Source organism: Heterodontus francisci, chromosome 25, assembly GCF_036365525.1.
Source record: "Heterodontus francisci isolate sHetFra1 chromosome 25, sHetFra1.hap1, whole genome shotgun sequence".
Lineage (NCBI taxonomy): Eukaryota > Metazoa > Chordata > Chondrichthyes > Heterodontiformes > Heterodontidae > Heterodontus > Heterodontus francisci.
This window is the reverse complement of record NC_090395.1, coordinates 42,836,545-42,860,650: the sequence shown is the minus strand read 5'-3', so window position 1 is coordinate 42,860,650 and position 24,106 is coordinate 42,836,545. Positions and strand designations below refer to the sequence as shown.

Sequence of the window (24,106 nt, the reverse complement as noted above, 5' to 3'; positions counted from 1 at the left end):
GGTACTTTCCACCTGTGGGGAGGGGGGAGGAGTATTTTTTCTCTGTGCGGGAGGGGGGGAATGGGGTGACATCTCTGCGGATTGGTGGAGGGAGGTGACAGGAAGGGGTAAAGGTCAAAGGTCAAAGGTATAGAACTTTGTGGGGGGTGGGGAAGGTCAAATGTTTAATAAATAAATTCCGGGGGGGAAAAAGGTGAGAATGTTTTGAAATGCCATGGGGGGGTTGGGGAGAGGGTGTGATGTGGGGAAATGAATGCAACAGAAATTTAATTCTGTTTTTTGGTAATTGAACTGACCTGGCCCTTTAATTTTGAAATCTCCATTGAAGGCTGTAAGCCCTTTAAAAATGGCACCGACGCCTGCGCAGTGGCGCCGGACGCCGTTGCCATTGACTGCTGACCCGCCCCCTCCACGTCAGTGTGAAGGGCAGGCACCGCGGCCATGCAAATGAGCTGCCGCGTTTGAATTAGAGACGGCTACGTGACGTGGCATCCGTGTGCGCAGGTTGCATTTTTTATGTCCGCTGCCTACTTCGGCAGAGGTCTCTGAAAATGCAGCTCATTGTGTCCTCCTCACAACTTGCTTTCCTACCTATCTTTGTATCATCCACAAATCTGGCTGCAATATACTTTGTCCCTTCGTCCAAGTCATTAATGTAGATCATAAATAGTTGAGGCCCCAGCACTGATCTCTGTGGCACTCCACTAGTTACAGTTTGCCAACCTGAAAATGACCCATTTTTCCTGACCTCTGCTTCCTATAGTTGGCCAATCCTCTATCCATGCTAATATATTACCCCCAACACCATGAGCACCTTGTGTAGTAACCTTTTATGTGGCACCTTATCAAATACATTTTGGAAATCCAAATACACTACTTCGACAGGTCCCCCTTTATCCACCCTACTTGTTACATCCTCAAAGACCTCTAATAAATTTGTCATACTATTTCCCTTTCATACAATCAGGTAGAGTCAACATGGTTTTATTACGATTGTTTAATTGTTCTTCTACTACTTGGATTCTGTCATTTTTCCAATGACAGATGTTAAGCCAACTGGCCCCTGTTAAATAAAAAGCATAAACGCTAAATGAGTTTTTCTGTTTATTAACTGTGTGGTACCATCTTTTATTTCTGCCAGTCTGTTGAAAACTGTGTTTGCATCCTACACAACCTCTCGTACCACTTGGATTCTGAAGTGCCAACTGCTTTCACCCATATTAATAAGAATGAAAATCTCAGCCGAAATAAAGCAACAAAGAAGTCCTCTGTAGGATGTTTTAGCCCTGGAGGTGATCAGTTTGATGAGGTAACTATACATATGTTTTCTAATTTTGAAAAGATGCTGTTAGTATTGCTTTTACAATATTTCAATAAATCCAGATCTGCTTTAAGTCCTCTAAAGTCGTAAGTCCAGTTCTCCATCTTTTGAATTCTGCTAACCCTGAGCAAGATAAATGCATAGTAAAGTCTGTTTCTTTTAGCAAATTTTCTCTGAACACCAGGAACATATGAACAGGAGTAGACCATTCAGCCCATTGACCCTGTTCTTTATTCAATTAGATCATGGCTTATCTGTATCTTACCTCCATCTACCTTCCCTTCCCTTAGTTCTGTATCCCTTAATACCTTTGTCTAACAAAAATCTATCTCTGTTTTGACATTTTTAGTTGACCTAGCCCAGCATCTTTTTGGGGAAGAGAGCTCCAGATTTCAACTATCCTTTTATGTAAAAAAGTATTTCATGATATCAACCTTAGATGGCCTAACTCTTTCATTTTAAGCTTATGCCTTCTTGTTCTGGACTCCTCCACAAGAGGAAATAGTGTAGATGGAAAGAAACTAACAAATTCTTAAAACATTCTAAATGGCTCAGTTAGCTCATCCTTAATCCTCTATACTCAAGGGAATAGATGCCTAATCTATGCAACAGCGAACGTTAAAATGCTTCCTGTGCCATTCTTAAAAGATGAAGGGAAGCTGGTATGCCTTACTCAGTAGCACAGATCAGCAATGTGAACTTTCACAGAGGCATTTCCTATGATTTGGAAAAAATTGGTGATCTGAAGTTTTATAGGTTGCTCCTGTCTGTGATGACACTGCAGCACCTTCCCTGGTAGGTGGCTTAACTACTGAATGATGAGTTTTTATAGTTTCCAACATATATTCATATATTATTGTTACGACCAGGTGAGAAAGGGGTCTAGGGGTCTTTCTCAGCCTTCACCTATTCTTATTGTAACAGGGTTTGATTTTAAACACATGTTTTGAGCACCCCCTTAGTGAATCCTTGTTCACCGCTTTCCAATTATAAGGCAAAGAATTATAAGGCACTTTAAAGAAGAAAAGTGAAATTTATTAAAGCTTAAACTTGAACTCTAATTTGGTTAATGCCTACGGATACATGCCGCGCTCTACGCTAGCATGCATACCCGATACACAGATGCAAATATAGACAGAAAAGAGCATAAGAAAAATAGTGGAGAGGTTTGAGGCAATCTCTGAATAGGGGTATTTTTACTGTGCTTTGAGCTCGCTGTAGAGTCCTTGATTGTAGGTAGTCTTGTTTTTCATTGGGGCCCAGTATTCTTCTTAAACCTTGTTCACTGTAGGAGACTTTTCTCTCTTGGGGTCCATATGTCATCAATGATTTCCGAAGCTGGAGAGAGCAAGGTGAGAGCAGATAGGAGAGAGGTCTTTTCAGTCCAGGAGCAAACAGCTTTCGAGTTCAAATTCTCTGTGGCAAGTTCAAGTTCAGAAAACTCCAACAGCCAGTTAGCCATGTGACTAGTTCCGAAGAAGTGTCACTTACCCGAAACGTTAACTCTGCTTCTCTTTCCACAGATGCTGCCAGACCTGCTGAGTGATTCCAGCATTTCTTGTTTTTGTTGTAGCCATCTGACTAATCTGGTCTGACCATGTCTGTTTGTATATTCGGCCATTTTAGCAGTTAACCTGGAATGCTAGCCTCTCCACCTTCAACGTCTGGTAATCAAAAGTCCATTGTGGATTAAAATGGAGTAGGGAGTGACCCCTTTGTCCTTTCCAAGTACTGTCTGTTACTATGCAAAAAAGGTCTTTCTGGCGAGGGGCCTGGCAATTCCTTGTGATAGGCCCTCTTTTCCTCCCAGCAACAATTTTAAGTTTTAACGTTCATGTGGCGAAATATGTGCCTCATTCTTGGCAGGTGGGCTTCCTGTTGTAAGACCCATCTGATTTTTCTCTCGATTGGCTTTAATAGAACTGAAAATCAGACGGCCAGTCTGCAACCACCAATATACCATTGCTGCCAAAAGTGAAAAGCGTCCCTTCGAATATTTGTATTGAGCTTTTTAAACTAAGTATTTTCTTTTCCTTCCACAGACTGATTTATATAATATGCCTTTCTCTCAAGAGGATGACAATCCCAAAGGTGTTAATAACCTTTCACATTCAAAAGCAATCAAAATGTATACAGCTCTTTTGGGTAAATCCAAGTCTGATGCTACACTGGAAGCTTGTGCTGGAACTCTGCAGAATCTTACTGCCAGCAACAAAATGGTACAAAAACTTTCAATAAAGGGAAGGGGTAGGGTTCTTTAAGATGGGCTAGCAAAACATTGTTGTTTAACATACAAGAGGGATTGTACCAGGCTATTATGTTGCCTGTTCATCTCTGGAGTCAAATCAGCCTGATCTGGTGCCCTCTCTGCTAATTATAATGATCCCATGCAAAATTAGACTTGGTAGAATCAGCCAAACCATTGAATGCACAAGTCATTTACACAACGCATTACTTACATTTTTTTGTTGCAATAGAATAAGAAGCACATTCCTATTTTAGTATCAACTTTAAAGCTTGCAGTTAATATTCACTGACTGATGTATTTGGCGAAACGGGCATGTGATTAACAGATGCATTCATCCTATTTGCACAGTTTTGGAAATATTTAATTTCTTTTGACTTTTTTCCAAGTCATCATACGTGATGAGTTCAGCAATAGTAGATAAAGAAAAGGCACTTCCTCAGGTCGCAAAGCTTCTCAATTCAAACAACTCGGACATACAGAAAACTGCAGTTTCATTGCTGAACAACATGTCAAGGCATAATAACCTCCAAGCACAACTGGGTGAGACATTTGTTGATAACACTCTCTCCCAAACAGGGCAATTGATTATATAATTGAATATGACAACCAAAATTGTGACACATATTCAGCTAGAGGTGATACCAGTCAGTCAGTCGGATCCATTTTCATAAACGAAAATTGTAAATTTTATAAAACATTTTCCCATTTTGCAAGTGATCATTGTTTTCGAATATGTCATACCAGTTTCCCTGTGTTGTCCCTGTCCCATGACCAATAGTTAAGTGTTTATGCTGTCTAATTGAATACTTAGGTGACATTTTAAAATATTTTTCTTCAATCTTGGTATTACTTGTCTTACATACTTGCTTACTAAATAAGTCACCCAAAAATAAGAAAAAGAGGTGTTATGAGAAAATGTCAATGTGCATTACATGATGATATCTGTTTAAAAATTACAGGAATGATAAATATTTAAGTTGTTGTATAACAATGTACTGTATGCTAGCCAGAACAAGTGTGATGGTTATTCACATAAGAGTTCTGTAAATAAATTCACATAGCGTAAACAATACAATTTAGCTTAAAGGGTGTAATGCAGTTGCCATTACAGAGATCTGTTTACAAGCTGGGTATAACTGGGAGACAAATATTCCAGGCTCCAGGATCTTTCGAAAGAGAAGTTGGGAACTTGTGAATCAGAAACTAACTGGAACAGCCACAGAGCTACTGTAGCTAAAAGCAGTTCAGAGGCTGGGAATTCTGCAGCAAGTAACTCACTTCCTGACTCCCCCAATGTACAAGGAATGTGATGGAATGCTGTCCACTTGCCTGGATGAGTGCAGCTCCAACAACACTCTGTATGATCCAGGACAAAACAGCCTGCTTGACAGGCACTCCACCTACCACTGTAAACATTCAGTCCCTCCACCACTGGCACATAGCCAGCACCTTACAAATCCGTGATCGCTACCAACTAGAAGAACAAGGGCAGCAGGCACATGGGAATACCACCATCTGCAAATTCACCTCCAAGCCACACACCGTCCTGACATGGAAATACGTCACCATTCCTTCATCATCACTGATCAATATCCTGGAACTTCCTCCCTAACAGCACTGTGGGTGTAGCTACACCCCAAGGACTACAGAGGTTCAAGAAGGTGGCTTGCCACTGCCTTCTCATGGGCAATTAGGGCTGGGCAATAAGTGCTGGCCTTGCCAGTGATGCCTATATTCCATGAATATTTTTTTTTAAGTAGCAATATTGATTTAAAAAGTTACAGGAAAAGAGAGAAAGGGATTTAAGTAAGGGTGGTCGGACAATGAAAACTTGATTAGAACTAAGCAATAATAAATGATGCAAGATATTAATGGGAGTTTGAGGGATGTATAATCAGAGAAGATGAGGGATGCATGTAGCAGAAATGATGTGGTTAGAATGGGAGATTTCAATTTTCATACAGACCGGGAGAAGCTAAAGAGCTCAAGTAATAATAACCACAATTTCTAGAAAGTATCCAGGACAGTTTCTGGAACAATAGGGTAAAAAATAAACTGGGCAGAGATCTGGGCACCACACAAATAGCATGCACATGAACTGGGAGGCCAGCAGCTGCACAAAGTTGGGCTCAGGCCTAATCTGAATAATGTGGTTGACTCATCATTTAAGTAATGAGGAAAATAGGTGTGACAATGAACAATATGTTTAGACCAACATGGGAGCAGGCTGTATTAGACTCTGATGAGTAATGAACCAGAATTGGTTAACAATTTGATGGTAAGAGAAGATCTTGCAAATAGTAGTGCAGTTAAGTTACTGTGGTCAACAATTGAAGTAGAGACAGTTTCAAGCGAAAATACTTACTTAAATGGAAGGCTGGCTCTTATCTTAATGGGGCTGGAATACAAAGGGGAGGGAGTTGGCTTCAGTTATACTGAACCTTGGTCAGACCTCATCTGGAGTACTGCATTTCATTTTTGGCACCACATCAGGAAGAATTTATTGGCCTTGGAAGGGGAACAGCGCAAATTTAGTGGAACGAGATTGGGGCTTATAAGATTAAATTAAGAGGACGAATTGCATAAAATTGGCTTGTATTTTCCTTTTGAGGTTGGAATGTTAGGGGTGATCTAATTGAGGTGTTTAAAATAATACAGGGTTTTAATAGGTTATATACAGTGAAACTATTTCCTCTAGTGGGGGTATCCAGAACCAAGGGATACAATCTAAAAATAGAGCTAGGTCATTTGGAACTAGGAACAAGATATGCTTTTACACAAAGGGCAGTGGAAATCTGGAAAACTCTCCCTCAACAGGCTGAATGCTGAGTCAGTTAAACCTTTCAAGGCTGAGATCAATAGATTTTTGTTAGGTAAGGGCATAAAGGAATATGAACCAACAGTGGGTAAATGAAGTTGAGGTACAAATTTTGGAACAGCCTTGAGGGGCTGAATGGCCTACTCCTGTTACTATGTACAATAGAAGATGATCTAGTTAAGGTTCTTGAGAATTAACAGTGTAAATGACCGCATATTCCATTTCTCTGGAGGCTCCACTGGCCTCCTCCTAAAGTTACGGCAAGAGGGTAGGATTGCTCATGCAGAATTTTCAAACCATTTACCATTTCTGTTCTATAAATCTTGAAATGACACCATGCAAAGATTATTATATGACCACTTGACCCATCCATACTAAATTATTAAGAGGCCTACACCTCTCTCAAAATACTGGAAACAGAAATACAGTGCGAACACAGAAAGCATTTGTATTCTAATTTTTGCAGAGGGTAGTTTATATAGTATATAGTTATTCTGGGGCAGTGTCCATCAGAAACTCACTCAGCTGTAAACCATGGGTTGGGGGGAGGGGCAGTGTGGTTTAAAACAAAGCAAGTAGAATATGAAAAATTTCAGGTGTTGGGAGCGGCAAGGCTGTGATTTTAATATTAGTGCCAAAAAATGTAAATGATTAACCAATTTTTAAATTCTCTCTCAGCATCTCAGACATTGCCAGAGTTAGCACGACTTCTCCCTGGGGGAGGCAATAGGTCCAAGACTTCGGATGATACCATTGCTTCTGCCTGTAACATTATGCGAAATCTGATACCCGGTAATACCAGCATGGCAAAAACAGTATTACAGGGTTCTGTATTGAAAAATCTGATGAACCTCAGTAAATCCAGGTAATTGTGCGATCTGTATCAGAGATGTTTTCTTATAGCAAACTTCGCCTGTAACTGAAGTCAACTTTATTTTGCCAAATAAGAGTGATTTATTATTCAAAACAAATGTAGAATCAACATTGTTATGCAAGAATAGGCCATTTGACTCTTTTTTAACACTGTTGGTGTTTTTCTCGACCTGGTTTAATTTTTTTTTCCTCTCTTCCTCTAATCCTTTGATATTTTTTCGATCTGCTTTTTGCCCCTGCTTCAGAATGGAACTTGCTAGAGATTGTATTGTAGTAATTATTTTTAAATGTGACTGTAAAATCTGCCAATATTTGTTAATATTTCTTCATATTTAAATAACTGAGATTTAAATTCACATTAATCGGGAAAGGTGAAGCAGTTGCTAACTCTACTACTGAATTCTGAAGCAGTCTAACTGATTTGTGACTGGAACAGGGCATTCTCCAGCATCACAACAAAGTGTGCGATTGCCAGGAAATCGATCGTTCTTCAACTGCCTGATTTATTGTTCTTAGTCTTGCTGTTAAATTGGCTTCAATTGACTGCTTTCATCTGTTCTTGGTACATAAGATCTGTGACCAGCAGTCAATTGCAGCTCCACAGATGTGTCCTGTGGGCATGGCTGGTTTTGTGGGCAGGGACTGCTATGGACAAAATTACTTTTCAACCAATGTAAAAGATATTCCAGCATAAAGTAGCTATGTGCTCAAATCAGTTATGTTTATAATTCTGAGCTTTAGTGCTAATTCATTCCCCTCTTCCAAGAATACATTTTATGATGTGTTTAATTAGAATTGTGTACATCTAAACAGTGTGTATGTAAGTATTATTTATTTTATTTATTTCTTTTTATAGTACTCATCCCTCAGCTGGCAAAGCTGCTTGTCTTTTCCTGTATGAAATGTGGGCACAGAAAGACTTGCACAGTTTCTTCAGAAGGGTACGTAATAAGGTCTTAGACATAGCTTAATTTTTATGCATTAACATTTGCGTGTGTGAAAATTTGCTTTAACTGCCCTGCCATGCCACATGTGTGGGGCATTTGGTAGGACTTCCAATCTCAGGAGAAGCCAAAATTCTATGGTGTGTGTCCCCAATCATGAGGGCCACCCCAACCTGCAAGAAGGCCGCCAGATTTTACTTTGCGGCCTCCTGGGGGACCTCAGCCACCCGCCGGCCACTGGTAAAATACCAGCAGCAGTGGGAGGAGGCCCCTAAGTGACAGTTAATTGGCTATTTAAGGGCCTTGATTGGCCTGGGGCAGGCTGGCTGTTACTTGCCGTCACCCCTCATAAATCTGCAGCGGGGGTGGGTATGCGTCAGGAACGGCACCCCACCTCCTCCCACTCAATTTTATGACCCCTCCCCGCCACCAGCCCGCTCCTGTACGATTCTGTTCGATGTGTGATTTGGAGGGCAACTTGGGACGTGATGCTGTTTCCATGCACTTGCTGCCCTTGTCCTTGTAATTGGTAGAAGTTGAGAGTTTGGAATGTGTGTCAAGTCTCAAATTGCTGGATTTTTATTCGGTAAGGATATCAAGGGATATGGAACAGTTGGGTAAATAGAGTTGAGCTTTTGATCAGCCATAATTTAACTGAATGGCGGAACAGGAACAAGGAGGTGAATGGCCCACTCCTGTCACTATGTTTCTATGCTGTCAAAGAAGCCTGGGCAAGTTGCCACAGTGCATCCTGCAGATAGTCTTGGATGTTGTCAAGCTTCTTGTGTGCTGTTACAGTTACACTCATGCAAGCAAGTGGAGAGTATTGTACTCCTGACTTGTGTCTTGTGGGTGGTGATGTTTTGGGGAGTCAGAGGTGGGCCACTCACCTCTGAAAGTTGAAGGTGAAAGTAAAGGCTTAATTGATGAGGGATGTTTTTACATAGTAGGACTTGAACTTACTATGAGACTGCATTTTCAAGTAAAGAAAATAAGAATTTGGGTACTACAAGAAGAGCTTGAAAATCTGAGAGACTTAAAGATTTAAAATGCTATGGACCTGGATTGTGACTGCACTGGGGAACCTATGGGTCCAAGTGAAAAGCTAATGCTTGGATGGTTTTGTCTTCTAAAAGATTTTTAAAAATTAAACATACCAGTTTTTTTTTTGTTTGATACAGTGAAAGGTCTTTGGGTTTTGATTAACAGTGCTGAAAAATAACTACTTCAATACAAAGATGCACTAATGTGCCAATATATTTTTGTGTTTTAACAGGAAGGGTTTGGCAAGAAAGACTTTGTAAATGATCTGACATCAGCTGTTGTCAAATTAGCTCAGCAGAATTCTGGAAGGTTTCTAAGCAAAAAATTCATTAACTGAAATGTTCAGTACTCTAAAGGTAACTGTAAAAATAATTTCTTAAGTTTCATTGACTTTAAATAAAATTTCAGAGTGTGATTTGCGTCAGATCTAGCTCTAACATGTTGTATTTTGGTAATCTTTTTTTTATAAGGTCATATTCTTTGTCGGAACCCGAGTGACTTTATCTGAGTTAACGTAAACCTGTGGCATTCTGGGCCACAATTGGGCTGAAACCCATTAAATTCAGATTGTCACCAAGCTTGAGCAAAATCTTCTTCTCACTGTCTTCACCTGGCAGAAAAGCTGCAGTGGCTTCTCACCTCAGACCAGAGTTAAAATAGTTGAGGCCGAATGACATAAAGTGGCCCTAGTGTACATATTTAAAGAAGGGTCTGCCTGCTCAAGGTTTTGTACAAGCCTGTTTCCCAAATACTCTGTTCCCTGTATGACTGAACACCCTTTCTCTTGAGACGTGGTTCCTTTTCGAAGTCAGTTTGTTGGATGAGCTTTCTGTCTGCATTTCGTGAAGCTTTTGAGCATGGGTGGCAGGTTTACTGCTTTTAATCCTACTAGTTTTCTAATATTCAGGTCTATGAAACCCTGCAAGACTGGTGTCCCACTTGCCACCATACACACACCAGTGGTGGGAGCTGACCCACCAGCTGCCTGCACTGGGCCAATAAAGCTGGCCTCACACTGCATTAACTTGATTTCCTTATCTTTGACCTATTTTCCTTTCATCTCCTTGGCATCTATGTCATTCTCTGTTAAAACATCAAACAGTAAGCACAAATAAAAACACACCAGTGATAATTACATAAGCAGAATATTGCAGCCAAACTCTGACCATGGGTACCTTTTTTTATTTGTTCATGGGATGTGGCTGTCGCTGGCTAGGACAGCATTTATTGCCCATGCCTAATTGCCCTTGAGAAGGTGGTGCAGAGCCACCTTCTTGAACCGCTGCAATTCATGTAGGGTAAGTATACCCACAGTGCTGCTAGGATTCTACGGTCAGTCATATTTCCTGACTGTGAATGCAGCTTTGTCTTTTATGTAATGCTGGTCCTTCACCAGGATGCCATGTACTATTGTGCAACAGCACCCAATATCTCGCAATTTCCTTGTATGTATCTCATTCACTGAGTTGAAATTTATGGTCCCGCCACGAAAATCGGTGGCAGGCTAAAACAATGGTGGCCCGCCTGCCCGATATTAAGCGCGGTGACTTATTTAAATAGCCGGCGTGGACTGCCCACCCCAATGACGTGTAGGGGGCAGGCAGTCCGTCCCCGGCGATGGGGTCAGCTGCCTTTGCGCAGGCGCTGACGCCAATTTTAAAGGGCTTCAAGCCCTGCTGTTTAATTTAAATATTTAAAGAAACATTGATTTAAAAAAACTAAATAAATTTATCTTACTCCTGTCTCATCCCCCTATAACCATAGAATTAATTACTTGCCCTCTTCCACCGCTCCAACAAAACACTTACCTTGTCCACCTGACCTTCCCCCCCCCTCACTCCCCCGCAAAGTGCATAAACTTTAAACTATAACCCTTCCCACCATCCCCAACACCAATGATATGACTTTGACCCTGTTCCTCCACCACCCACCCTCCCGCACTGAGAAACTTACCTGCTCCCCCCTCCCCACCCGTGTTCCACTTTGGTTCCCCGGACGGGGATCCGAAGGTGCGGGAGTGCCAGCCACTGGCACGAATATTGCATTGGGACATATGGCGGGAGTGTAACGGTAATTAATTTGATTATTTAAATTAATTTAAATATTTAAATGGGGCTCTCGGCCTTCCCGGCATCGGGGTCTGTGGCGGGCCTCTCCCGGAGACATTTTCTGGTGCCCTCCACCATGACCCATGATGGCGGTGGGGGGGGGTCTATAAAATTCAGCCCACTATTTTCCGATGAAGGTGATGGGTCAACCTATCTACATCAGTAGTCACTGCTTAACTGTCCATATTGTAGTTTGTGAGCCCATTTCCATCAGACTTTGTGACCTACTTCAGCACATTTAAAACATTTGACCTCCCTGTCTTCAAATCACTGGTTTGACCATAGGATGGTGAGGCACACCTGGTCTATCTTCCACACAATGGCCTACCAGTGCTTGTGAGGCCATGTGACTAACAGTTTGAGAGTTTTATATTTCTGATCAAATAACCAGGTTTTTAAGTCATCTGGATCTATTGACAGAAATCTGATATTTAGTAATAAATGGCAAAGATCATCTTCATCTGTCACGGCCTCACTTTCCAGATTCATCTGCCACATGTCTTGCAGCTGGTTAACTCTTTCTCCAGCTAAGGGTAGTGACCAGCTAATAATTCAAAGATCAGTTTAAAAATATCAATGTAATTTCCCTCTTTAAAACTAGGTGACATTTCTAACCTCTTTGTCACTGCCTCTGCTGAATCTGACTGGTTCTATCTTTATCCCTGCTCATGGTTAGAAAGGATGTGTTTTCTGGCTTTCAGGACAGGCTAATGAATTGCTTATTAACAACCTGTAGAGAAACAGCATCTAGGCTCGCTCATCAGAATCTTTACTACCAATTGCATTAGAGCCTTTTATTTTTAAAAATTGTCTCAATACACGATGCTTTTAAAGCAAATTCAGAGTTATCTGGACCCTTATGGATTGGGAAACAGAAACTCCGAGTCTGGAATGATTATAGTTATAAAAGAGGCAAGAATAAAAAGTTAAAATACAGTGATTCTTCTTATTAAACAGTTAAACGGTGAATGAACTTTTGGTGCACAATAAGAGTAATAAAAAGGTTTTGGGTTGATCAGACTAAGAATAGCCTTGAGCTACGTCAGCATGTCAAGTTCCTCTCCAAGAATATTCTAATATCTATGGTCCAAGTCCAGGCTTATATACATTACAACACATCCTTGAAAGACTTCCCATAAATAATGTTATTTGCCTGTCACCTAGCAGCCATCTGTTTTATTATCTCATCCGAGATGGCACACATAGTGGGCTGAATGTTACCGGCCCCTCAACGCCGCGGGTTAAGGGCCCCTAAAACTCTGCAGGGAGAGCCCGCCTCGACCCGTGACATTGAGAAGGCCCGCTGCAAATTACCGGAGGGTGGGGTGGGGGGGGGGGGGGGGGGGGACCTTGGTGTGCCCCCCCCCGGGCCGCATGGCGGCAGCACCCCAATTAGAATATGTTAAATGGTACTTACCTCTGCAGATTATGCAACCCGCTGCCTCTCCATGGACACATCCTGATGGTACATTTAAGTATCACATCCTGGAATGTGCAAAATTAAGATTATTCACCCAGGTGCGGCATGCCTACAAGAAAGAATGTTACTCTTGAGTGGGAGAAGAGGATCGCAACTTCACAGGACAGTGGGACACAGCAGGGTAAGTATGTAGCAGCAAAGCAGAAAGTGCTGTGGTAACTCAGCAGGTCAGGCAGCATTTGTGGAGAGAGTAACAGAGTTAACTTTCAGGTCTGTGAACTTGGACAAGTTAACTCTGCTTCTCTCTCCACAGATGCTGCCTGACCTGCTGGATTTCTCCAGCACTTTCTGCTTTGCTGCCAGATTCACAGCAGCCGCACTCTACAGCAGTCAGGTAAGTATTCTTTGACAGCTGTCAGGAAGCAGGTGCTGGGGCGCTTTAAATAGAACCCTTACAATATTAAATCATAACATGATTTAACATTTAATACTGGAGTGACAGTATAGTAGAAACATAGGGAATAATATAAATGATAAAAAATAAATAAAAGGGAGCTCTAAGCTACCAAAAATGTTTCTGTTGACCAAAACAATTTGTACTACTCTTTGATGTGAAATATATTTTTAAGTATTCCTAATTTATATATTGTAGTCAGGAGCTGATCTGTGAGGATTTAACCTCTTACAACAGGATCGGTGTGACAAAAGTTCAGTTGTGAAGCTACTTATTGAGACAAAGTCAGAACAAGTTTTCTTCAGTTTCATGCAAACAATGCAATATACTCAGGCAGCAATTTACAGTCTAACACAGGCGATATACTTCCCATATTAGACCTGGACGGGGAGCACACCTCTTCTCTTGCAGCTTTTGGTCTTCAAACTTCTCTTCTTTTCTCTTTGTTTTCTTGTTTCTGTTTTTCTCCACCATGCAGACCCAACCAGGAGGGTCCCTTTAATCCTGGCTCTTATCCAATTAACCCCTCCCTGTGCCCAATCATGTTCATCCCTGAGGCTGTCATGCGCTGTGTATGTCTTTTTTGGCCAATCAGGTATTTCTTCATGTGGCTTCCAATCTTACATAATTACATAATGCCCTTTATATTCACCATGGTCTTATTTTCTGTTTGAAGGTAAATCAACATCTGACATGTGGGAGTCTTTCAAACGTCAGCTGATTAGAATCCAGGCCCAGCATGTTCCTGTGAGGAAGAAAGACAAGTTTGGCAAGTTTCGGGAAGCTTGGATAACACGGGATATTGTGAGCCTAGTCAAAAAGAAAAAGGAAGCATTTGTAAGGGCTGGAAGGCTAGGAACAGATGAAGTACTTGAGGAATATAAAGACAGTAGGAAGGAACTTAAGCAAGGAGTTAGGAGGGCTAAAAGGGGTCATGAAAAGTCATTGGCAAACAGGATTAAGGAAAATCCCAAGGCTTTTTATACATATATAAAGAGCAAGAGGGTAACCAGGGAAAGGGTTGGCCCAGTCAAGGACAGAGATGGGAATCTATGTGTGGAGCCAGAGGAAATGGGCGAGGTGCTAAATGAGTACTTTGCATCAGTATTCACCAAAGAGAAGGACTTGGTGGATGATGAGCTTAGGGAAGGGAGTGCAGATAGTCTCAGTCATCTCATTATCAAAAAGGAGGAGGTGTTGGGTGTCTTGCAAAGCATTAAGGTAGATAAGTCCCCAGGGCCTGATGGGATCTACCCTAGAATACTGAGGGAGGCAAGGGAAGAAATTGCTGGGGCCTTGACAGAAATCTTTGCATCCTCATTGGCTACAGGTGAGGTCCCAGAGGACTGGAGAATTGCCAATGTTGTGCCTTTGTTTAAGAAGGGTGGCAAGGATAATCCAGGAAATTATAGGCCGGTGAGCCTTACGTCAGTGGTAGGGAAACTATTAGAGAGGATTATTCGGGACAGGATTTACTCTCATTTGGAAACAAACAAACTTATTCGCGAGAGACAGCATGGTTTTGTGAAAGGGAGGTCGTGTCTTACTAATTTGATTGAGTTTTTTGAGGAAGTGACGAAGATGATTGTTGAAGGAAGGGCAGTGGATGTTATCTATACGGACTTTAGTAAAGCCTTTGACAAGGTCCTGCATGGCAGACTGGTACAAAAGGTCAGAGGTGAGCTGGCAAGATGGATACAGAACTGGCTCGGACATAGAAGACAGAGGGTATCAGTGGATGGGTGTTTTTCTGAATGGAGGAATGTGACTAGTGGTGTTCCGCAGGGATATGTGCTGGGACCTTTGCTGTTTGTAGTATATATAAATGATTTGGAGGAAAATGTAGTTGGTCTGATTAGTAAGTTTGCGGACGACACAAAGGTTGGTGGAGTTGTGGATAATGATGAGGATTGTCAGAGGATACAGCAGGATATAGATCGGTTGGAGACTTGGGTGGAGAAATGGCAGATGGTGTTTAATCCGGACAAATGTGAGGTAATGCATTTTGGAAGGTCTAATGCAGGTGGGAGGTATACAGTAAATGGCAGAACCCTTAGGAGTATTGACAGGCAGAGAGATCTGGGCGTACAGGTCCACAGGTCACTGAAAGTGGCAACGCAGGTGGATAAGGTAGTCAAGAAGGCATACGGCATACTTGCCTTCATCGGTCGGGGCATAGAGTATAAAAATTGGCAAGTCATGCTGCAGCTGTACAGAACCTTAGTTAGGCCACACTTAGAATATTGCGTGCAATTCTGGTCGCCACACTACCAGAAGGACGTGGAGGCTTTGGAGAGGGTACAGAGGAGGTTTACCAGGATGTTGCCTGGTCTGGAGGGCATTAGCTATGAGGAGAGGTTGGAAAAACTCGGATTGTTTTCACTGGAACGACGGAGGTGGAGGGGCGACATGATAGAGGTTTACAAAGTTATGAGCGGCATGGACAGAGTGGATAGTCAGAAGCTTTTTCCCAGGGTGGAAGAGTCAGATACTAGGGGACATAGGTTTAAGGTGCGAGGGGCAAAGTTTAGAGGGGATGTGCGAGGCAAGTTTTTTACACAGAGGGTGGTGAGTGCCTGGAACTTGCTGCCAGGGGAGGTGGTGGAAGCAGATACGATAGCAACATTTAAGAGACATCTTGACAAATACATGAATAGGAAGTGAATAGAGGGAAATGGGCCCAGGAAGTGCAGAAGGTGTTAGTTTAGGCAGGCATCAAGATCGGCACAGGCTTGGAGGGCCGAATGGCCTGTTCCTGTGCTATACTGTTCTTTGTTCTCTGTTCTTTATATCAAGGTTCCTGCATCCTGTGGACTCTTATGTACTTGAGATAAGCCTCTGCGTTCCTGCTAGACGGTACTCTGTCTCAGACAGTTTTCAAGGACCTTTCACTTCAGCTGCAGTGAGCTTGTTATAGCTTGATACGATTTCCCACAATCCCTCTAACTTATATATTATTCTCTATATTTCTACTATACTATACTACAAAAAGGCTTTTTAGTTGGGCTAAATATTTGACCATCTAAAATTAATCCACTGTATTTAAAATAATCCACTTTATTTTCCAGATGGATTCTCTTCATCATTGATGACTAAAGATCACCCCAGCAAAACTCCAGTTATGCTGAATTTATGCAGAATATCTGTATTTTGATCCACAAGTCAATTTAATGGGTCAGGGTTGGGAGGGGTGAAATTAAAATTATAACAATTTTGTTTCTCTTCTTTTGCTTTAGTTTGTAAAATTAAGCGTTGCAGGCTTACAGTTCATAATGTACATTGATAAGTCAGTGTGGTAAGTTTTTTTTCGGCACTAAAATTTCAATGTTTGCATTGTAGCATTTCCTCAGTCAAGTTGAAATAATGGTGACAATCAGCAAGCTGGCTCAAAGTCACGGTGCAGTGTTCTCTGGGGTATATTTGATGCTGATGTTAACACTTTGAAAAGGCGCGTGTAAAAGAACTTCAGATAATTTTGCCACCTTATTACAGTGGAAAAGCTTTTAGAATAACTGCTATATTTAGGTATGTGTCAGATAGAACTTCATAATTCCAATCCTTTCAAATAAGTACATAAAGCTTTTTTTTAAAAATCCTTCTAATGTGCATCAATTCCTCATCATTCTGATTTGCCTCTGCGAACATTCCTTAAAAATGCAGGAATAATGAACGTGCATTTACAGAAGACAAATGTTGCAGCCCAAATGCTGTGACTTACTATAAACATATCTAATTGTAATACAAAGATAACAAATGACAATGCCAAATTTTTCACTGTTTAATTGACCATCTATTTGATTTTTTTTGTTTCACTTTCATGTATGCCATTTTTGTAATGCTGCTTACACACATTCACTGTATACGAACATACTTTATGATGCTTTCTTTCTTTCTTTCTCTGTAACCATTGATACATTGTTAAAATCATGTTGGGAATTTACATATGTTAGATCTGTATCTCTCTGTAATGTCCATAACATTTTTGGTTCTGTGGGATTGCTATGTACAGTACATGTTGCACAAAATAGTTCTGCAATAATAGAAAAAGCTTAGAGAAAATTTTAAACACAACTTCCCAGTAATAAGAATCTGGTACCAAAGGAGTTAAACATAAGTGAACAGAAGCAGCCTATTACCATTGGTGTCACTAACTTGTGGATTGTTCTCTGAGCCAATCATTTATATTGGGCTCCATTCTAATACTATAATTTTAATGACTGTGAACTAGCATGACAATCACTGACGGTAAGCATTGTCGGTGACCTTTTTAAAATAATACATTCTGATTTTCTTCTGAATAAAAAGAAAACCTAGCTTTAGTTTGGATTAATTGCCTCTCCATCTTCAAAGTTGCATGAAAGTATTTGGTTGATCTAGCATGCTTAAATATTGCATGCCACAAACAAACCTTTTGGATTGATGATGCTAATGGTTTGTTCTTTAAGACAAATAGGTGTGTCATTCCAAATGTACCACCTTCTTTTACAGCAATATACTTGGAATGTGCCCTAATCTAAAGGGTCTGAACGAGGACAGACTTTCAACAAAATACTTTATAACCATGCAGAAAAATTCTATTTGGTCTACTGATCTGATATGCAGTATATGTAATACTTATCGTTAACAGAAAAGTTTTACTGCCAGTCAACTTGGGTATGTTTACTTTGGAATCGATAACGATAACCTGTAATCTTGAATGTTGCATAATGTTGTAATGCACACATTCCAACTTTGTATTATAAAATATGTTCTTAAAAACATCCACAAAATGCTCAAAACTTAATTAATTGCATTGAATGCTGATTTTTAAAAAATGGTAATGGAGACAGACACAGAGAAGGTTCAAAATATTTTAAGGTAGCTTTTGCTTAGTTTTATAAAGAAAATTAGTTTGGGAATTCTCACTTTATGCTTTTTTGTGTGTTTATAGATTTGTATTTGCTGAATGTGTCTTTTTTAAACGACCTAAGCTGTAAAATCAGACTTTGGGGGAACTTTTCAGCAATCAGTTTAAAAAGTACTAGCTTGTACTGTGCAGAATATTTTATAAATCCAAAAGTAAGGCTTTGTTGAGTGTTATTCCCATTGATACTAATTAGTATTAGACCTGTAATTGTACCCGTAATACTTGAGCTTCTGTCTCATAACTAACAGTAAGGTAGAGATATCCCACTAATTTGCTAAAGTCATTTCTTGTTCATTATAAAACATTTGTCCTCCAACCAATTCCGAGACTGTTAAGTTGCTGATTTACTGTTTCACTTTGTGCCATTGACACTTCTTGTACAGTGCCTTATCATCCACCATTATCATGAGCGACCAAAACAGTTTCCATCTGAGGGTAGTTTGGGGAAAATATTATTTTGGTAAGTTGTTCAAAACAAATGTGCTTTTGTTGTGGTTACCTGCTATGGTGGCTGTACTACAAAAGCATGCTGGTTTTCCAATATTAATGCACAGTACCATTAACTATTAAAAGACCTCATAAGTATTTCTTCCCGAAACCCCTGTATCCAGTATTGATTTGTTGACATTTCTAGCCTCATTTCATGCTTTGCATTACATATGTAATGAGCCCCCAGACTGCATATTTGACATGTGGCTAGAAATGGGAGGGTTACACCTCCAGTTGTTTTAATTTCTGCAGGAGAATAGGCAGGCGGACAGGGCAGAAGTATAGGGCTGAATTTTCGTTGTGCGGCTGGGAAACAGGAGCCGGAGCTGTTTCCAGGTCCCAAGCCCATCCTGGTTTGGGGGGGTGGGGGAAGCAGTCGCTCATTGGAATTTTGACCATGTGCCCCTTTAATTGGCATGGAGAAAGGTTTCTTGTCCAATTAAGGCCAGCGGGCAGGCATTCTAAGCTGAAGGGTCAATCAGAGGCCTTCCAACTTCAGAGAAGCACAGTAAATGTTAAGTGACTGAGGGGGCACTTCAACAGGAAGGTGCCCTCTCAGCCACTTTTTTCGAAACTTAATTAAAAATAGAGCAAGCAGCTAGGCCACCAGAGTTGGGGGTTGGTTGGGCATTGGGGGGTTGGTGTGCCCCACTGCAGGGCTGCCTTTGGCTGCATTCTCACCCAAGCAGTCAGTGAGGGCCTGTAGGCCAGTCTGGAGCCCTGGCACTGGGTGCCCACCTCCAGGCAGTTAAACTGCTCCCGTTAAGTCAAGAATCGGGAACGGGGTCAGGAAACCAGCACACAGGCCAGCCTCATAATTTTCAGGCCCCGTCCTCATCTGTTCCTGGCCTCAGTGGGGCCTGACCTCAGTCCATTGTTTATACAGAACGTCAGGGAAATGGAAAGAAGTATGGAGAGAATGGAAAAACAGTGAAACAAATAATAGAGAACTGTAAACCAAGAAAGAAAGACTAAATAATGCATACAATAAAAACAGAGAGTGTACAGAGAAACTAGAGAGAAAGTGACAGTAGTAGTGCAGGTGGCAGGGGTGTGGGTGCAGATCATTGTATCTACAATATTATTGAGTACAACAACAACTTGCATTTATATAGCATTTTTAATGTAGAAAAGAATTCTAAAATATTACACGTGATGTAATCATTTTTTTTTTCCAAAAGGGTGCTGAGCCAAAGAAGGATATATTAGAAAAAAATGACCAAAAGCTTGGTCAAAGAGGTAGGTTTTGAGGAGGGCCTTTAAAAGAGGAAAGGGAGGTGGAGAACCAGAGGGATTTTGGGAGGAAATGTGAAAGGGTGGTGTGTAGATGCCTGGAATCCGAGCCTCCAGTACACCTGCTACAATGCAATTTGTTTGCTAATATTTTCGAAATGTGGTGTGGAGAGACTTTGTTTTTGTCTGAGATTGTATAACGACAAAATATTAAAAATCATGTCTAGTTGGAGCCCTTATTTCTGATGTTACAGTAAAATGTATCAATTTCTTTCTGAATAAAAATTATTTTAAGTGAAGGAGTTTTGGTGGCTCATTGACTTGATTTAATTGTAAGTTGATGCTGTGCTCTGTGTGTGTTTTTATGTTAGTTACATAATTTATGACTTGAAAGTCCAGTGAAGTAATATTACTGGATCTGAACAAACTGGTATGGCCCACTTCCATCTGTAGTTCATCACGTCAATTGAATCTGGAGCTAGAAATGAATTATGAAGTTAAAATCCATGAGACTGTCACAATCCAACAGAGGGGATTTTAACTACTGGGTAGCCTGCTGACAGTGGGAGGTCTGGTTCATTTAGAGTGCCAGGCCTCATTAACATACAGCTGGCAAGATCCCAGCAGCAGCAGGAAGAGACCCTTAAGTGGCCGTTAAAAGGCCACTTAAGGGCTTAAATTGGCCTCTGGGTGAGCAGGCTACCGCCTGCCTATCCCAACCCCTGGAGTATTGGAACCAGGAATCCCAGCGTCGGGTTCTATGTTGAACGATTCTATCCTGATTCTCCAGCCCCCTCACTATGAAACCCGCTGTCGGGATGAGAATGAGATTTGGCCCGCTGTACCACAGCAGCTCAGTTGGTGCAACATTTGTATGTAACATGCATGGAAGTAGTAGTACTCATAAGAAATAAGAACATAAGAAATAGGAGCAGGAGTAGGCTATTTGGCCCCTCGAGCCTGCTCTGTCATTCAATAAGATCATGGCTGACCTGATCATGGTTTCAGCTCCACTTTCCTGCCTACGCCTATAATCCCTGATTCCCTTTAGATCAAAAATCTGTCCACCACAGCAATGTTCAGATCACATTCACATATTTAACTTTGTTCCTCATATCAGATAAATCTGATTTGCCTTCTGTACTATTACTGTTTACAAATATGTTACCTATTTTCATAAACTTAACAAGTCTGGGTGGAGTCAGTATGAATTGTGGCCTATCCAACAACTAATACTGACTCCAGTAAGATTTGGTAGCAAGAAAGGAAAGTTCTGTGACATAACTATTAAATTGTAGAATAGACATTTGTGAATTCAGAAGAGTTTTTGAATAACGAGTGAATCTTTGTAAAATACTTTTTTCTGATTACAAGAACTACAACAAGCAAGACATCTTTGCACAGGTACCAACTTAAGAGGTCCAACTGCTCTCTCGCTATACATCATAGTTGTTACAATCAGGTGAGGAGGGGTCGTAAGGCTCCCCTCTTGTCCCTCTCCTTGTTTGACTGCAACAGGGTTTATTTCTTTTAAACAGTGGATATGCTTACCAATTCAGTGAGTGTTTAACCCTTTTAAGTGCTGTGATCTTGAGTTTAAGTAAGAAAGAGGTTTGTTTATTTTACTTAAAACTAAAACCCGATATAAGTAAAATGATAAACTATGCTCCAACTTTCACACACACACACACACTGACACACACAAATTAGGTTACAGAGGAATAGATTGATTGGATTAGAGTCCAGAACAAATAAAAGAATATACAGTCTGTGGAGTCTGGTAATTCAGTTCTCTGCTGGATGAACTCGTGGTCCTGAAGTTCCTGGCTGGTAGAGGTGACCACCTGGTTCAGGGTTTTCTTGGAGACAGTGATGTATATGGTTTTCCCCCATGGGTCTCTGTCTACAGCAATGATAGATTCCGATGTTTTGCAGCCCGCAGGCAGGGTTCAAAACTAACAGCGTTGCCTGGAGAGAGAGAGGGAGAGACAGACCCCCATTTGGGTCCTGCACTGGTTGAAAGCTCAGATGCTTGTCTGTTGTAGCCAAAGGAAACTTTCACACAGATGTAGAGCTTGTCACATGATTGTCCAGTGTATTCTCTCTTGTGCATCTTATTTAGTTCAAGTCTGAAGAATTCCAATCTCTCTCTCTTTTGGGTCTGGTTGTTTCAGTGTTGACCCTTTGAGGTTCGTCTCCGCTAGTGTTAATGTTCCAAGATGACTTTGAATGTCTTGTTAATGGAAGTAAAGCAGATAGCTCATTCAAAATTAGCAAGCCATTGTTCTGGTGGGAGAATAACCAGACATTTGTCTCCACCTTGATACCTTGGAATGTGAGGTGTTTCAATACAAATTGCAGTGGCTATCTTAGCTGGGTTATTTAAGTTTAAATTTCCAAACGTTGGATTAAAAAGAATTATAATTGGGCATCGCATGTTTTCATGACACAATGTAACCCAAGCCAAGGCTGCAAGATTTTTTTAAGCTCTTCATTCATGGGATATAGGTGTTGTTGGCAAGGCCAACATATATTGCCTATCCATAATTGCCCTTGAGAAGATTGTGATGGTGATCCTCCTTTTTGGAGCTCTGCAGTCTGTGGAGAAGGTACTCTCACAGTGCTGTTAAATAGGGAGTTCCAGGATTTTGACCCAGTGACAAGGAACAGCGATATAGTTCCAAGTCAGAATGAGGTGGAGGGGAACTTGGAGGTGGTGGTGATCCCATGTGCCTGCTGCCCTCGTCCTTCCAGTTGGTAGAGGTCACAGGTTTGGGAGGTACTTTAAAGAAGTTTTGGTGAGTTACTGCAGTGCATCTTTTAGATGGTGCATGCTGCAGATACAGTGGGCAGAATTTTCCTGTCCCCGGGGTGGTGGGCATTGAGGTGGGGTCGGGAATATATTGGGGAATCATGTCGGGATGGCTCCTCAAGGCATTCTCGCTGGTAGGGAAGTTTCCGGGGCAGGCAGGGACCTGGTTCAACTGCCAGCTGAATGGAGGCAGGCAGCCAATGACTATATTAAAGGCCCAATTAGGGGCAATAATACCAGCTTTCTGGCATTTTGTTGGCAGCAGAATGCCCCCCGCCATGTGAGGAGACCACCAGCTCCATGGAGGTGGCCTCCCTGAGGCAGTCCAGGGGGCCGTTGGAGCCAGAGGCTCCATGGCACGAAGATGGAGGAAAGGCCACCTCTGTAGCTCCAACGATCCATCTGAAACAGGTTCACATCCAATTAGAGGGACCTGCCTGCTTGGTCTCTCTGAACTTTTATTCTAAACTTATCTATTGACAGATTTTTAAGTTGTAATGGGTTGAAGGGTTATGGAGAAGGGCCAGGGAAGTGGAGTTGAGGCCGAGATGAGATCAGCCATGAACGTGTTGAATGGCGGGGCAGGCTTGAGAGGCTGAATTGCCTACTCCTGCTCCTAGTTCCTATGTTCTTATCCAAAGGCACTTCCAAGTTGAGGTAACTTCTCAAGTGGAGAATATTCCAGCAAACTCCTGACTCGTGCTTTTGTAAGTGATGGAAAGGCTTTGGGGAGTCAGGAAGTGATAGGTTTCTATGAAATCACCCAGCCTCTACCTGCTCTTGTAGCTACAGGTATTTATATGGCTGGTCCAGTTAAGTTTCTGGTCAATGGTAATCCCCAGGATGTTGATGGTGGGGAATTTGATGATAGTAATGCCTTTGAATACCAAGGGGAGGTAGTTAGACTTTGTTGTTGAAGATGGCCATTACCTGGCACTTGTGTGGCACAAATGTTACTTGCAATTTTTCATAGCTGGTGGACCTTTTGTTAGATTGCCTGGCTCAGAATCCAAAACTTGGAAATGAGAAACCTATCAGTGGAAGTAAAATGGGGTTGGAAAGCCTTCCCGCAGATCTCTAATTCTTAGATCACGATGGAAAATTCATTTCCATCTCCTCTGCTCCCCCTGAAAACTCAGCTACCCAAAACTTAAATACATCACCACATTTAAATGATGGTGGATGGTAAGCCAGAAAAAGTGGCTAATTTCCATGTGTGCAGGACAGGAATGATGGTACATGATGGTCCAGAAGTGGTCAGCTTGTTAATGGCTCTGTTGGAGGCACCTCTCCCTCTTTTCTGCGCTACATCTGTTCCCAAGGAGATATATGCTCGGTGAGGGACTCTAAACATTTCAAAAAATCTTCAATGCTTTATACTGTCTCTAATGTAGCTTCCTGTTCTTTTTTGTTGTCATGCTGTAGAGTTATTGAAT

The 24,106-nt window shown here is 41.5% G+C and overlaps 1 protein-coding gene across 1 annotated transcript in view; it reads left to right on the top strand.

Annotated features, from left to right (window-relative positions):
- Positions 1–20,144, top strand: part of LOC137383848 (plakophilin-1-like) — a 67,704-nt gene extending 47,560 nt beyond the window's left edge. The window contains exons 8-14 of the mRNA XM_068057152.1: positions 1,142–1,309; positions 3,364–3,540; positions 3,956–4,109; positions 7,066–7,252; positions 8,117–8,201; positions 9,481–9,604; positions 16,299–20,144. Of these exons, the coding sequence (XP_067913253.1) occupies positions 1,142–1,309; positions 3,364–3,540; positions 3,956–4,109; positions 7,066–7,252; positions 8,117–8,201; positions 9,481–9,585 (876 nt within the window). The 3' untranslated portion in view covers positions 9,586–9,604; positions 16,299–20,144. The remainder of the gene's footprint in view (positions 1–1,141; positions 1,310–3,363; positions 3,541–3,955; positions 4,110–7,065; positions 7,253–8,116; positions 8,202–9,480; positions 9,605–16,298) is intronic.
- The last annotated feature ends 3,962 nt before the right edge of the window (positions 20,145–24,106 follow it).